This window comes from Alternaria conjuncta (assembly GCF_024043145.1).
Source record: "Alternaria conjuncta strain BMP 0040 chromosome Unknown scaffold_3, whole genome shotgun sequence".
In the NCBI taxonomy this organism is placed as follows: Eukaryota; Fungi; Ascomycota; class Dothideomycetes; order Pleosporales; family Pleosporaceae; genus Alternaria; species Alternaria conjuncta.
Window position 1 is genome coordinate 854,502 of NW_026250092.1, and position 15,097 is coordinate 869,598.

Here is a 15,097-nt window from a genome sequence, read left to right on the forward strand (position 1 = left end):
CCAGAAAGGGTCTGCTGTCATCCGAATGCGAAAAGTGAACTTGCTGGATTGGTGCCGCTTCCTCATTCCAGAAGCCACTCTCCGTGTCTTTCAAGGTCCGCCCTTCTACCCATGACGTCGGGTCTGCTGTCCAACCGTGTCTTTCGTTGTCTAGGATTGACAACTGCAGTATGCTGCCAGATTCTCCCGTCGGCAATGCAGCTATTTGCCATGCCTCGTGTCTACCCTTGGGTGTAATCGAACCGAAGGAGAGTAGGTCGCCGACGAGCGGATCGTAGGTCGAAGCCGTGGATGATGTGGCAGCAGATACTACAGCTAGATCGGGGAGGACTTCGGCTGCTGCAGAGAGCTGAGGGTGTTCTTCGATGCTGTTGCTGATCTCTTTCTGTATGCTGGTCCTACTCGCTAGAATTTCTGCAGGGAGAGAAAATGCCGGTGTCGCATGACTGCTCGCAGGAGTCGCGTCCTTCGAAGTTCGTATGCGCTTGAATGGGCGTGCGGAATAAGGCCTGGCAAACGTCCACTCTCTGTTCTCCAAGTCGTAAGTCGCTGCACCGGGATGGCCATAGTTCAGATCTTTGAGCGATCTATCAGCCATTGGGCTGTCGTAAAGGTTCTCGATCCGTAACGACGCTGGAGTAAAAACTCATTCTTTGTACGCAGAAAACAAAAGGCTGTATGCGAGAGCGAAAATTGTGTCTGTCAAGGTTGAGCATGCGCCGGACGCGATGATGAAAGTAACCTTGGAACCTCGCCAAAAAGTTCCACTAGCGCCAAAAGTCGCGTCGGCACGTGCATGCGCCCCGCTGTCGTTCCTGCCGCACTAGCGCGCGTGTTTGTTTACGGAGCAACCATCTCATCCGCCCTCACCACCCATTGTCGCATCGCACCCCACCACATATTCGCATACGCAACGAGAGACGTTCAGATCAGATCGCAATCATGACGACCTTCGAGCCCTCCATGAGCACCACGATGCGCGCCTCCTCGCACGATGCGCCGTCCATGGCCGACCAACTACCCAGCATCAACTTCGGATTCGACGATCTGCGCAGTCGCATGAACCAGTTCACTACACGATTTGATGCTTTCATCGAGAATGGCCGCAGACGAGTACTGGAAGAGCGCAACCAGTTCCGCATGAATGTCGCAGAACTCCATGGTATGACAACGTCATATTTATCTGCGGGCCAATCGATCGCACACTAACTCTCGCGACAGAGGACCAACGCATGAAGAAGCGTGATATCGAAATCCTCGAACTCAAGACAGCGCAGCACAGCCAGACAATCTCCAAGGAATCCCAAGAAACCTCTGAGATGCAGGAAGCCATCTCCGCCCTCACCCTCCAGCGCGACGAGCGCCTAGCACACCGCGACAGCCTGCGCGCCCAAATCGCCGAAGTACAAAAGACCATCTCCGCACGCCGTGAAGCACAACTCAAACATCGCCGATACCTCGATGGGCAAAGCCGTTACAACGAGCCAGAACTCGACTTCTGGGAGAACTATCTGGGCTTGAGGATTGAGGGGCTAGGCAAGGACGACAGGTTGAAGTTCGTCTATACCAACGTTGATGAGAGGGAGTGGGACCGTGAGGCGTGGTTTGAGCTGGATACTAGCGAACGCGACTACAGGGTGCTAGAGATGCGGCCCAAGGTCGAGCGCGAAGAGGTCGAGGCGGTTGTGGACAGGCTGAATGAAACGCGCGACTTGGCAAGCTTCCTGAAGGGCATGCGAGAGCTGTTCGTCGACGCATGCAAGTAATTGCAGGCAAGCAGCAGTCCTGTCATGATGTCCTTATGTAATTATGCCTTTAGTGTTGATAGATACCCGCAAGCTACTTTTCTTCTCGTCTCATCGACCGCCATTCTTGATCTTGTAGAACTCCGGTGCATACTCCGTCAACCAGTCCATCTCCACTGTACTCATATCCCTAATGTAGATCTTGTCTCTTGTAGACTGAATCTCAGTGTATATGACCCAATCCGCCTTCCGCGTGAAGAACACAGACGTCGGATGAGGCCATAACGTCGTCTTTCCATCGACAGTGGTAAACGTCCCATCTGCCTTCATCCTTGCAGCATGTGCAAAGAACCCGGTCGTTAGACAGCGACGGACGCGCTCGGCGAGTGGTGTGCCGCCTACCCTCAGCACGCCAGATGCTGCGAGAACATTCTCCTTCACGCCGAAACGATCCAAGTAAGCAGCAAGTTGTTTCCGGACGCTGACTGCCTTGACGAGCGACTTGTGGTTCAGACTATTTGAATGACACCATGCCGTGTTACCCATTCCAGCTTTCACGAAAGCTTCGTATACATTGTATAGTGTAAGGTGATCGCCCTCTGCTACTGCGAATTTCCGTCTTGCTGCATCAAGCTGTTTCTTGCCGCCGTCATGAGAAACGAAAGCATTGCCTTGCAGAGTCATCATTGCGGCTATTGTGAGCATTTCGCTCAAGCAGCCAAATTCCGGTTCAGCGGCCTTCAATAATGCGCGAGCAAGCATCGGCTCGAGCGGAAGCTCCGCCATACGCGTGCCGAGGGGCTTCGTGAGGCGAGCATGAGCGTCCAACGCGCCGAGAGAGTAGAGTAAATCCAGAGCGCGCGTTACTAGTGCTGATGGCGGCGGCGAGAGGTAATCGAATCGCACCACGTTTGTGATACCCAAATTGAGGAGCTGCAGAATTACAGGTGCGAGATTCGAGCGGGCAAGTTCTGGGAACGTGGCTTCCTCCAAGCTTTCGTAAACGCTTTCAGGATACAGTCTGAAGCATTTGCCCGGCCTCGTCCGTCCAGCACGACCCGCTCTTTGTGTGGCACTAGCTTTCGATACGGGCACGACAGCGAGATTTTCGATGCCTAGATTAGCGTTGTAGGCGCGAAGCTTGACATATCCTGAGTCCACCACAAAGACGATGCCGTCGATAGTCAAAGATGCCTCTGAGATGTTGGTGCTAAAGACGACGCGTCGCGTGTCTTGTGGCGGTTTTGTGAAGATGAGATTTTGGTCTTCTGTTGGCAAGCCAGCGTAGAGGGGCAGGGGCATGAGCCTTTGCTTGGATGAAGACATGTCGGCAATGCGGTCACCCAGCTTGTCGATTGCGTCGTCGATCTCCTCGCGTCCTGTTAAAAAGACAAGGATGTCGCCTTCGCTCTCGTGCTCGTGGATCTTCATGACCGTGTCGATTGCTGCTTCCACGTACTCATTCGTTGGTTCCTGTAGGTACTGGATTTCAACCGGATATGTTCGCCCTTCGATACCAATTATGTAACCGAATTCTTCCTTGCTCTTGCCATGGACCTTTTCGCCATCATCGGGGTTGAAGAAGTCAAGGAAGCGTTCCGCCTCTAGCGTAGCGCTGCTTACAACAACGCGCAGGTCTTCTCGCTTCCTCAGCACCTTTTTCAGTAGGCTCAAGAGTATGTCAGAAGACAAGCTTTGTTCATGTGCTTCGTCGACCATAATGACTGAATAGCGTGAAAGAAGTGGATCGACAAGCATTTCGCGCAGCAACAGGCCATCTGTGACAAACTTCACCTGCGTAGCCGCGGACGTGACATCTTCGAATCTGATACTATACCCGACTTGTTGACCAAGAGGCGTACCCAGCTCTTCTGCTACCCTTGCGGCTACGCTAGTACATGCTATTCTCCGGGGTTGAGTGATCGCTATTTGCTTGCCGCCATTGCACCAGCCAGCTTCCAGCAGAAATTTTGGTATCTGTGTTGTCTTTCCTAAGGCCACATGTCAGCTTTGACCTTTTATGAGAGATTAGAAAATCTTACCGCTTCCTGTTTCACCAACAACAATGGTCACAGGGTATGTCTCTATTGTGTAGAGGAGTTGATCTTTGAGTTGCGCGATCGGTAACAAAGCCGGGGGTTTGTAGAGACTTGGAATCAGAGCAGACTCAACCTCTTCATCATCCGCCATGATCTTGTATTGGAAGTAGAGTTAGATGACAAAGGTAGAGTTGAGTCGAAGATGCTGAAAGCATCGAGTGCTGTCCGGCCTTCTTGGAGATGGCGCTAGCAGTATACGCTAGCCGTGTCGGGACTTTAGTGGCAGACGATGATCGGGGAACTTTGGAAGGAAAGCACGAAGACGAGCACACTTACACCCTGCGTCGCACTCCAAGTCATTCATCCACCACGTATGAAACCAGAGCGTCCCTAAAAGAGCGCTTTGTCAAGAGCTTGTAGAGAGATTGTACTGATCTGCAAAGGAAGAACGCCCAGCATATGTACACCTTCACAAGTCAGCTTTATCATGGAGTCCTTTTGCAGGATTCGACTAGGGGTTCTGGAATCTCATCCTAATACACTGTTAAGCTGGTAGAATGATGATTTACAGCGTGGTGCAAGCGAGTACTAGCCCAGGAATTGTTCTCTCACTGGTGACGTTGGTAAACTCATGCAGTCAGAGACAAGAATGCCCAGGTGAGGTTAAGCTAAGTGTGTCAACTACGCTGCTTCAACATCTGCCTACTGGTGAGTTATTTCCTGGTGATCCACTTTCCTTTCCTCATTCTTTACTTCCCTTTTCGCTACCTACTTGAACACACGTCACTGCCTAAAACTCGAGTGGTATAACTTGGGACAATCATCATTTCTAAAGGCCTGACGAGCTAATTTACAGCAAGACCCATCAATCACGGGTGCATCATCAAGGTATACCAGGCGCATGCACCAAACTCTCCGCAGCTGCTTACGTTTGAGCATATGGCTTCCAATGACAAAGTTACTTTGCAGAACATCCAAGACTACGCCAATAAGTACTTTCCAAACGAGTTCGCAAAATTACCTTTGGTCGAAGACTTGGTGTGGGTACCGGCCTCACAGACTCGAACCCCGAGACAGTGGTACATGAAGATCGCCCTGGTAAAGCTTCGTATCGGCGGGTATACGGGTAACCAGTCAATATGGGCCCACAAAGAGCTTAACTAGTCATCCGGGGGAGTATACATGCTCTCCGGAGGACGACGAAGCCTATCGGTGATGTTACCACATATCGAGAACCTCTGCCATCCATTCAAGGCCGCATATCGGCAAAGTGAATATTCATTTGAAGAAGCAGGACCCAATCACGGCTTCGAGTTGAAAACTTTGATCGAGTACTACTTTTTGCTGAAGGGCGCGATAACGCCCTTCAAGTATCCATGGGCTTTGGATAATTTTGAATGGGCGGTCAGGTCGGTCGCGAATGGGGCGCCACTGAATGACATTCCTACCACCAAATTTAGCGCGGATGCAGAGACGCGGATGCGCTCTATTCAGACTATGCTTCCCTCTGCACCGCACGCATCAGCGATGGTACCGGCTGAAATCGGTATCCAAGACCGAGGTACCTCACTCACAGAGGATCTGATGCGCACGGTCAAGAATCGTGTCCCTGAAGAGATGGAAGGAACTGGTAAGTGATGGTTGATCCCGTTTGATTGCTTCATCAGGGGGCGTGGCTTACGCAGAATAGGTACAACAAAACAAGAAGCACATCATACAGACAGAGTGAGCGCAATAATTCATAGACATTGAGGCGAATAACGTTGACTGTAGAACCAGATGAAGAAGCTCTTCAAAGACCAGAAGGATGCGCGGAGAAAGATTGATGAAGACATGGCCGCCACATCAGCTCAGAAAGAGGCACACATAGCAAGGATCCAAGTGCTTGAAAATGAGCTCTCTGAGGCACAGGCAGCGCGTAAAGCAACCGATGGAGCTATGGCAGCTCTGCATGAGCGACACAAACAGATGCAAAAGCTGCTGGATAACAGTCGAACCGAGAACGAAGAAGTGAGAAAGAATTTGAAGACACTTGGTAACAGCAGCGTTAAATACGCCCGCCTATGGAAACAGAGGGCGCGAGCAGAGCGAGACAGACGTTCAGAGGCGGAGGACAAGCTTAAGGAAGAATGTGCTCGCACAGAAGCCAGGATGCAGAAAGCGCGAGCATTCTACATAAACCAGAAAGAGTTGCTCGAGATACAGGTTGCAGAATGTCCGGAAGAAGAGAAGGAGTCAATTATGGAAGCATTCAAGGCAGAGTATGGAGAGCTTTGCCCAGAATGAGGACAGCGCGAGCATCTGAAATTAGCTTGAAGCGGCTGCAATGCTGAGATACGGTGGGATTGCTGGGAGATTTTACGGGTTCCAGATGTCTGAGTGCGCTGAGCTGGAGATTGCGGTCTTCTTCGGAGTATGTTTGGGTCTTTGTGAGCGACTGGATGCGACTGGCATGAGTGTGACACTCAGAAACCATGGAGGCGAGATGCTGTATCGGGGCGCAAGGATCAAGATGGATCAAGTCCCGGTAGCAAGTGGCGGATGATTAATCAGCTCAGACAGTCTGAGCTAATGAACTGAAAATAGCATAAACATTGATTGCAATTCACCTTTTACGTTGATCGAGCAGTCGCGACTGCTGGGTGGATGGCGTCTGACGCTAACTTGCGCTTATCGATAGCCCCTCTAACATTTTCGACGGGTCGCGACTCATAGCCCAGGACACACCCAGATGGCATTTCGCAAGCGCAACATCGCGCTATCTCGCGCACCGGCAGGCGAAGACGCGTCAAATGCACCTTCGTCTCCCTCGATAGCACAACCTGCACCAACACCCCCCGGTGTCCGTCCCTCACCCATCGATGGCCGCCCCACCACGTCGACCGGCACACCCTCGCTTGATGGCATCTTAGCAGGACACGCTGGCCTGGCACTGGGAAACTCGATACTCATAGGCGAGAGCGGGACGACAGACTATGCTGGCGCATTACTGCGGTTCTACGCAGCTGAGGGAGTAGTGCAGGGCCATAAAGTGCATGTAGTAGGCATGGGCGAAGTGTGGGGCAGGGAATTGCCAGGCATATCAGAAGACAAGTCGGACAAGAGGAAGGAAGGGAAGGAGCGAGCAGAGAAAATGAAGATCGCGTGGAGATATGAAGGTCTGGGGCAGTTTGAGAGTGCTAGAGGTGCGTTGTGTACATATACTCTGCGAATGCAAGACCATAAATCGAGCAGTTTTGACAAGGTTCTCAACAGGCTCTCCCAATGGGCAGAGGACAGCAGGTCAAGGCGATAGTGCGACAGAAGAGCAGATAGTCTTCTGCCATACCTTCGATCTCGCCAAACGCCTCACGCTCCCTGTAGGGACAGCGGTCAACTATGTGCCCATACCTCCACCGACGAGCACTTCGTCACCCTTCCCTCCGATTCTGCAAAACATACGGCAGCAGCTCGAATCGACACCACCACACACGATCCATCGCGTTGTGATACCGTCTCTACTCTCGCCGGCATTATACTCTCCGTCGGCGGCCCACCCGACCTCCGTACTCCAATTCCTCCACGCTCTACGCGCGCTACTCCGACAGTATCAAACGCGCCTGACCGCCATTATCACAATTCCCTTGACCCTATATCCAAGATCCTCGGGGCTTGTCCGCTGGATGGAGATCCTCTCTGACGGTGTCGTTGAGCTGTCTCCATTCCCATACTCGCGTGCGCAAGCACTCGCACAATCAGCAGGTACGACGAAGGAAGAAGAGCGACCGCAGGGTATGTTCGCCGTTCATAAACTACCGGTGTTTCATGAGAAGGGCGGCGGCGGTGGAGCAGGAGACTTGGGCGAGGATATGGCGTTTACATTGAGTAGGCGGAAGTTTGTGATTGCGAAGTACAGCCTGCCACCGATGGAAGGCGATACCGAGGCGCAGGAGGAGGCTGTGCGGGAGGCGGCTGGTGGTAGCAAGATGCCGAAGAAGCAGGATCTGGAGTTCTAGAAGGCTCAAATCGGCGGTAGTGTGTAGATGAAGATACCCTGTACAGCACCGAGATGGGCAGTCAAGCCATACTTCTTATCGAGTGTGTCAAGTTCCTCACTCCGAGTCGCTGTCTTCCCCCATCATGTCTTCCATCTCAATTTGTTCCCAGCCGCCGGTCCCTGCTCCCGACCCGAATCCTCGCGTGTAGTTGCGACCAAACGATGCGTTTCGAGGATTGAATGTGACGCCAGCGAATCGTGCGCGGAAACCGTCGCCCATACACGAAGATGCGGCTAGGAATGCAAGGAAGAAGAGAAATGGAATGAAGAGCAACAGGCTCAGGAGGACTAGGACGTTCATGGTGAAGTCGTCGTGTTGGTGGTGCGGTGAAAGAGCTGCACGTGGAAAGCTTAAGTTCGAGACCCCTATGACATAGTGTCGGCGATTGGCCTCATGGGGGCCGAGCCCCTGGCCGCCGTCAACATTTGGGCTACGACTCAACTCGACTTTACCCCTTCTCGCGCCTTACAATTTCAAGAACCATGGATCGCATGTTTAGACTACCACTTGGCGCGCTCCTGCTGCTTTCATGCGCCCTCAATGCCTCGGCGCACGGCGGCGCTGAACATGCGCAAGTCGAAGTCCCAGCGGACGCCGACTGGGCGACGCGACACATGGCTGGTATGAACTTCCCCAGATCCCCACAACATGAAACAAATAGCAAGGGCCGTTTACTGATACTGTCGCAGAGGAGCATCACATCGCGGGCTACGACGCAACCACCTTCTTCAACATGCACGACTACGACAGTACCGGTCTATGGACTACCGTCGACATCCGCCGAACCTACGGTCTCGAAGACCCCTCCAGCGCCTCCATCTCCGAAACCAAGAAGCAAATGGTCGTCCAGACTATTCTAGACATGTTCGATATCAACAAGGACGGTTCCATCACCTTGGCTGAGTTCCTGCAAAAGGATTCGGAAAACGTCAAGCTTCCGGACTTCGGCATGGGCCCAGGCCACCACGGTGACGACGAGTACGAGTACGAGATCCATCATTGGGAGAAGTACCACAGTGGCGACGACGTGAAGGAGGAGGATTTGAACCACCCAGAGGACATTGCGCATTTCAAGATGCACGAGGAGAAGGAGGCGGCACAAGAGGAGTGGGAGAGGCTTGAGCTCAGAGGCGTCGTGGAGAAGAACATTCCCCAGAAATACAGGCGGAATTGAGAGGCCCAGCAAAGGTCTCTTGACAGGCGAACGGCGCTAGGGTGGATATAATGAGTTTTTGAGTACGCGGAGATGATACCTATGCCAATATACGGCTACCGAATTACAGAGCACTTTTCAGAGCCATTTCTCGAACCACGCAAGTACCTGCTTCTCCGAGTCCTCCAGCGCCTTCCTCTCCTGCGGATCGTCTGGGTTGCCTCTGACCGCGAACCCATGCCTGCCAGGCGTATACGCCTTGTGTTCGATCTCAGGGAACTCTTTTCGCGCCTTCTGTGCCTTCGCATGACATTCCTCCACTTTGCCCTTCGTCTCAAAACTCACAGCGATATCCTCCACGCCCCACGCAAAGCTCGTCGGGACAACAAGACCCTCGACGTCTTCGGGAACAACCAGGTGGCTTGGGTGTAGCGCCACGATCGCATCGACAAGCGGCTTCTTCACCCCATCAATCTCGATCATGTTGCTCTCCAACCCCGTACGAGCAGCATACTTTCCTCCCCAGCAAAACCCAACCATACCGATCTTCCTCTCGCTAGGCGTCGCCCGCCTCAGCTCGCGCATGAAATCGAGACAAATCTTATCCGACTCCGCTTTTCCATGCCTCCGCTGCCACATCAGGAATGTTGGCAAACTCGCCAAGATACCCGTATACTTCGCAAACGTACTCTGTGCCGCCGCGTCTACTGGAAGCAGCGCATCGGCGACTTTGAGTCCGACGGGGTCGCCCTTGAAGAAGTCTGGGAGCAGGACTAGATACTCTCCTGAGGCGGCGTAAGCGTCGGCGATGATCTTGTTGTTGGGAAGACCCAGGCCGAAGATGTCGGAGTAGATGCAGATGGTTGCGCGTGGTGTGGTCCTGTTTCCGACTGTGTACACAGAGAGACCGTGGAGTGTTTCGATGGTGCCTTTGGGTGTTCCCGCGTGGATTGAGCCCTTGATGCACTCTGTTGAGCAGGAGGTTCCTGATGTCATGATGATTGTACTGTTACGGAGACTGATGCTCGAGTGGTAATATTGATCGGATACGGTTTGATAGAGAAGAACTTTGTCAAGAAGTGTTGTTAAAAGTATGGACTGCTGTCGTTGATCACAGCTCTACCTCCTACCTTTATACACCCTCTGTCCACGGTACACCTTCATCTAAACGGTCTCACCGTCAAAACAAGCATCGTACTAAGCGCTGATAGCGCGACTATTACCCTTTGCGTCTGCATGAATCTGTAGCCACCAACTGAATCATATTTCATCCTCGCCAATCGTAGATCTCATGAATGGTGGAAGAAGTGAGCAGGCTGTTACGCCCGGCCGATAAGGGTCATCACACGCTAAGCCTCTTGCGGCTTTTTGAGCGAGAGCGTCAGCATCGAGACCGCCCGCGGGGAGATTGGTGCGTCTTCTACACGGCGTGTGTTGGGGAGGACTTCGACACTTCTAGCTGTGTGCCTTGCGCGTTGTCCGTCGACCCAGTCTGCGGCCCCTTCTCAAGTGCCTCTTCTCGTACCTCCCGCTCCTAGCGCTTCCAAAGTCTTGTTGTATTGTCACCCATCTACGATGTTTGATCTTACATCGACGAAGAAGCTTCTTGACCACAGGATATCTGCGACACGGGGAAGATATGATCGGGGGAACTTCCAGTATTTGTCGCTAAATCTAACGTCATGCCACACTCTCGCCCTGATGCCTGACGGTACCTGCACGCAACCACCCCATCGGTCTATCGAGACACGACTGCTACATCGAGCGTGAGATGTAAGAAAAGTGTGCTTTCGAACTATTGCATAAGTGTAAGAACAACTGGAGTGGGCATCCGCTGAAACGATGGGTCGGTACGACAGAGCCTTGGGAACCTTCCAAGGTTGGAACGTTCACGGGTCGGCAGGGTCCACATCACGTGCTTGCCGTCTGCCTAGGAACCGACCTACACATAAAAGCCAAATTTTCCAGCGGATGGTCGACAAGTTCTTTACCTCTCTTCTCTCTCTCTCTCTTTCTCTCTTTAAGAAATCTCAAATACACATCGTCCCAGATTTGCGAGTACCTAGGTATGGTCAACACCGAGATTCCCGCATCCGCCAACCAATCCAAGGATGCGGACTTGGAGCAAAGTATCGAAAATTGGAGCACCTCTGCTCTACGCGCAATCGATGAAAGAATCGCGCTCTACGATCCCAGACCCACAGGTCAGAACGCCTCACACGCCTTGTCATCAGTCTTACGACACGCAGACCATGGCAGATCTCACCGCGCCCTAAACGTCGTCGAAGTGCTCGAGCTAATCCTTTCTCACACCTCTCCAAGAACTCAGTACGCAGCATGGAATGTCTCAAGACGTTGGAGAAAGATCGTTGTTCACATGTTGGATACACAATACCGTATCCCATACCCCTGCGCAGCTGTCGAACACGGTGACACGATTCCACTGAACATGAAGTGGCTTCCTCCATCTGAGGACGAAGTCGCACGCCTCCAGGAGCATTTCTACGACAACTCTATGCTCCGTGGTAACCTTCTCCTTGGTTGGACTAAGCCTTTTATCACGGCGCGATTCACGCAAGCGAATACACTCCCACAACCAATGCTCACTGCTCTTCATACCGCCATGCACTCAGAATTCGAACCGCACGAGTTGAAGAGCTTCTATTCTCCTCCAGATGGTCCTCGATGGTTGGATCTGTCTCAATTCGAAGTGAATCCATACTTCGTCGACTTGTTCGGGGATTGCTTCCAACCATTCCAGGGCAGTTACACTGTTACGATCAAGCCTCACATACAAGAATATCTCAGAAGTCTAGCATCAAACACAGGTCCATCTCGGGAGCAGCTTGTTAACAACATGTTTCTTACGCGACCACCATGCAAGGTTCTGCGAATTTACGCGACAACGAAATCTCGCGAAGGACTGCAAATGGTGGGTAGCGTACACCAGACGGATGGCGTTCGTATTGGAGACCTTCTGCTTCAACTACAGCAGCACTTCTCTACAGCAATCGAACTGTGGCGCAGCCGCTCCCAATCCCTGCGGAAACTAATTGCGGGACACGAATCTCTTTGGGATTCGGAAGAGGAAGAAATTGCGGGATACGAATCTCTTTGGGGCTCGGAAGAGGCTTGGATCTGTCCCGGCTTTCCGAAGCTCATCATCTTTCTTGAGGCCACGGAACAACCTGACCCATCATTCGCGCAACATCTTTGCAACTTCAGCCAAAGGAACACAGAGATGCACATGAGAGAGTGGCATGAAGACGTTTCGAAGCCGAAGAAATTGTTGCAAGATCTATGGGACTCAATGACCCAGGCTGAGATCGAAGCATATATGTCAGATTTCTTGAATGCTTGAAAAGGCTCACGTCATTCATGAGAACATCTTTGTTGCGTGTGGTATTGATCATTTGGTAAAGCTGCGAGACGTTGGACTAGACCGAAACTGGTCTGCATGCATTGAGAGGAAAGATCTCAGGCTCGTGCTGTTCTATCTCTCCATCTGGGGTGCTCACATCTTCAGCTCTGGTAGCTCATCACATGAGATATGTTCGTTCTCAGATAGTCATCTCGACTGTCGTGCAGACCGGGACTCATTTGTATTACCCGGCCCTCATAGCACTAGGTTACAGACAGCCTCATCGTACTAGGCTATTAATGTATGCAACTCCCTCAGCTCTATCATCGTCATCCTCGATGTAGCTTTGGTCTTTTCGGAAGACGAAGTTAGTCGCATTGGTGGCATAGCTCGGCCATTCGGGAGCTTGGGATACTGCAACACGCGTTAGTGTACTCTTACCCACACAATGAAAGACATTCAAACTTACCTCCATGACCATTAGGGTCAAGATCGTACGCGAAAGAAGTCCACATGCGCATGACGAGCTTCGACAATGCAACGTTTTCGGAGCTATTGCCCAATGGAGTGAGTTGCTGTTCTGGGTTTCCAAAGACGAAGGGTATCTGTTCTACGGTCAATTCTACAGTCCTTCTCGCACTCCACTGATAGCATAGTACTGACCTCGGAGAAGTGATTAACGCCGATTGTTTCCGGTGTGTTGTTGAACTTGGGCGCATCCCATCGATACGAGTAGACCTGATCAACATGCTCACTCATGCTTTGCGCGAGCAATCTCCGAGGAGCATACATGGTCAGATCAGTTGCGATACTTTGGTAACGTTTGTATTGTAACCCAAACTGCGGCCATGTGCGATTTCCCCATCCGTACGGCTCGCCGACTGTAGGGTCGTTCGGGTACAGCTCGAGAAGTTTCTCCGCGACAGTCTCGTTGACGTTCCAGCGTTTGGAGTGTACGAGTTGGTTGATAGCGTCGGAGTCGCTGTTCACCCCGTTCACACCAAAGCCTTCGTCGGTGTTGGTGCCGAGAATAAGCGGAATTTTCGCAAACTTGCCTTCCCGCAACGATTGTTGACCGTATCGAGGTATCAAGTCACCGTCTATAACGTGAAACCATTCGAGACCTTGGTAGCCGTAAGGTGCGATGGTCTCGTAGGGCACGTCACGAAGACACTGGAGCGTATCTCCGGCATCTGAGCAGCCGACCGACTCGGTCAGGTTGTCGTACATGTGCTGGTACCAGTCGGTACCGTTGAGAGGCGCACCAACAGCGTTACCACTTTCCAGAATAGCCGCGCGAAATAGGCCCTCGTTATCGCCGTTGTATGCAGCTATGTGATCACCGACCGAGTATGCGCCCGCTGATTCACCCCAGATCGTGACCTTTTCAGGATCACCACCGAAAGCTGAGATATGCTTGTTGACCCACTGCATCGCGAGCCGTTGGTCGCGAAGTCCTAGATTCTGTGCGCCAGCGGCCTCAACTTCTTCACTGTACAAGAAGCCAAATGCTGCCATGCGGTAATTGATCGAGATGCCGATGACGGGCTTGTTGTTGAGCACTGATTGCTGAACAATGTAGCTCATGTTGTATCTGGCGCTGGTAAGTATTCGCTCCGAATGCAGTCACTCCAGACAGCTTACCTTGGATCACTAGTAGCCCCCTGCTGCCATCCTCCTCCGTAGATCCATAACAATATCGGGAGATTTGTCTCATTTGTCCTTGGCTTGACGATGTTCAGGTGTAGACAGTCCTCTCCCAGTTTTGTCCAATTTGCGGCAACCAGGGTGTTTGTGTCTCCACCATATCCAGTGCAGTCAACACCGTACTGCGTGGCATTGTGGTATGTCGTAGGCAAATCCGGTGCTAATTGAGCGGGAGCGAATCGCACTGGCTTTGGAGCATACTTGACACCTAAGAATAAGTCTTGGTCGAATTCCTGCAGGAAACGTCCTTGGTATATGCCAGCCTGAGAATGAACGATTGGTGATGACGCAAGAACGGGAGTGGCGAAGCACACAGCGGCCAACCAGGATTTTCGAAGCTTCATGGCGGAAGGATCTGGGGAATCGCGCCATGCTTGCAACGCATATGCATTCGCTCATATACAACAGTTGCCATCTGAAGCCTCTCCATGAGGCTGTACGGAAGCATCGTTGCTGAAGATCCACCAATGAGAAATATGAGTACATCGCCGTCTACCTAGCCGGTAGTCATTTGCCGAACAGAAGCATTCTAGGATTGTTTTTGCGATCTTGGCATTGTAATGGTTGCTTGGTCGCCCGGGCGAAGCGCATCGGAACAGTCGTGAAGAATGTGTCAGCCTATCGGACTGCATAAGTCACATATGCAGTGCCTCATGCGATCACATACAACTGCGAAGCCGGTCAGCAGAGTCAAAACGTGGGCGATGTGTCATATTAGCCGGCGAGTTGATGCATCTCGGTTGATGCAAATTGGTGGCTAGTCCGGGGTAGACATTCGCTCCACATTACCCCGCAAGCATCACGATATGCCGTGCATAACGCACCGTGCGCAGGTCATTCAACCGGAAACTTGGTCGAAATCCGGACAGGTTGGATAAAACATCACAAACCCCGAGAATCCTGTCCGGAATAATTAACTTTCCGCCCTATCTGAACAGACTGATTGGACAGTAAAGGGGCCGTTAACGAACATAGGGAAAGAAGCCTTGGGATCAATTTAAGTTGACGTCAAAGAAACCTTGGAAGCCCTGCGACTTTTCACGTGACTCACATCC

General features: G+C 52.0%; 8 protein-coding genes across 8 annotated transcripts; 5 read left to right on the top strand and 3 right to left on the bottom strand.

Annotated features, from left to right (window-relative positions):
* Positions 1-942: 942 nt before the first annotated feature.
* On the top strand, positions 943-1,766 carry KPR4 (Ribose-phosphate pyrophosphokinase; the record flags this gene model as incomplete). The annotated part of the gene is made up of 2 exons (XM_051466533.1): positions 943-1,162; positions 1,222-1,766. The coding sequence occupies 2 exons, from the start codon at positions 943-945 to the stop codon at positions 1,764-1,766; spliced, it is 765 nt and encodes a 254-aa protein (XP_051329388.1).
* Positions 1,767-1,856: 90 nt separating this feature from the next.
* On the bottom strand, positions 1,857-3,935 carry J4E85_002254 (uncharacterized protein; the record flags this gene model as incomplete). Its single annotated transcript, XM_051466534.1, has 2 exons — positions 1,857-3,736; positions 3,788-3,935. The coding sequence occupies 2 exons, from the start codon at positions 3,933-3,935 to the stop codon at positions 1,857-1,859; spliced, it is 2,028 nt and encodes a 675-aa protein (XP_051329389.1).
* A 1,376-nt stretch (positions 3,936-5,311) lies between these two features.
* On the top strand, positions 5,312-6,070 carry J4E85_002255 (uncharacterized protein; the record flags this gene model as incomplete). Its single annotated transcript, XM_051466535.1, has 3 exons — positions 5,312-5,414; positions 5,475-5,509; positions 5,558-6,070. The coding sequence occupies 3 exons, from the start codon at positions 5,312-5,314 to the stop codon at positions 6,068-6,070; spliced, it is 651 nt and encodes a 216-aa protein (XP_051329390.1).
* A 445-nt stretch (positions 6,071-6,515) lies between these two features.
* On the top strand, positions 6,516-7,779 carry J4E85_002256 (uncharacterized protein; the record flags this gene model as incomplete). The annotated part of the gene is made up of 2 exons (XM_051466536.1): positions 6,516-6,969; positions 7,040-7,779. 2 exons carry the CDS (start codon positions 6,516-6,518, stop codon positions 7,777-7,779), a joined length of 1,194 nt encoding a protein of 397 aa, XP_051329391.1.
* Positions 7,780-8,303: 524 nt separating this feature from the next.
* On the top strand, positions 8,304-8,995 carry J4E85_002257 (uncharacterized protein; the record flags this gene model as incomplete). Its single annotated transcript, XM_051466537.1, has 2 exons — positions 8,304-8,442; positions 8,511-8,995. 2 exons carry the CDS (start codon positions 8,304-8,306, stop codon positions 8,993-8,995), a joined length of 624 nt encoding a protein of 207 aa, XP_051329392.1.
* A 117-nt stretch (positions 8,996-9,112) lies between these two features.
* On the bottom strand, positions 9,113-9,970 carry J4E85_002258 (uncharacterized protein; the record flags this gene model as incomplete). The annotated part of the gene is made up of 1 exon (XM_051466538.1): positions 9,113-9,970. The coding sequence occupies one exon, from the start codon at positions 9,968-9,970 to the stop codon at positions 9,113-9,115; it is 858 nt and encodes a 285-aa protein (XP_051329393.1).
* A 1,453-nt stretch (positions 9,971-11,423) lies between these two features.
* J4E85_002259 (uncharacterized protein) lies at positions 11,424-12,335 on the top strand (the record flags this gene model as incomplete). Its single annotated transcript, XM_051466539.1, has 1 exon — positions 11,424-12,335. The coding sequence occupies one exon, from the start codon at positions 11,424-11,426 to the stop codon at positions 12,333-12,335; it is 912 nt and encodes a 303-aa protein (XP_051329394.1).
* A 280-nt stretch (positions 12,336-12,615) lies between these two features.
* On the bottom strand, positions 12,616-14,386 carry J4E85_002260 (uncharacterized protein; the record flags this gene model as incomplete). The annotated part of the gene is made up of 4 exons (XM_051466540.1): positions 12,616-12,749; positions 12,805-12,940; positions 12,999-13,929; positions 13,980-14,386. 4 exons carry the CDS (start codon positions 14,384-14,386, stop codon positions 12,616-12,618), a joined length of 1,608 nt encoding a protein of 535 aa, XP_051329395.1.
* Between the last annotated feature and the right edge of the window lie 711 nt (positions 14,387-15,097).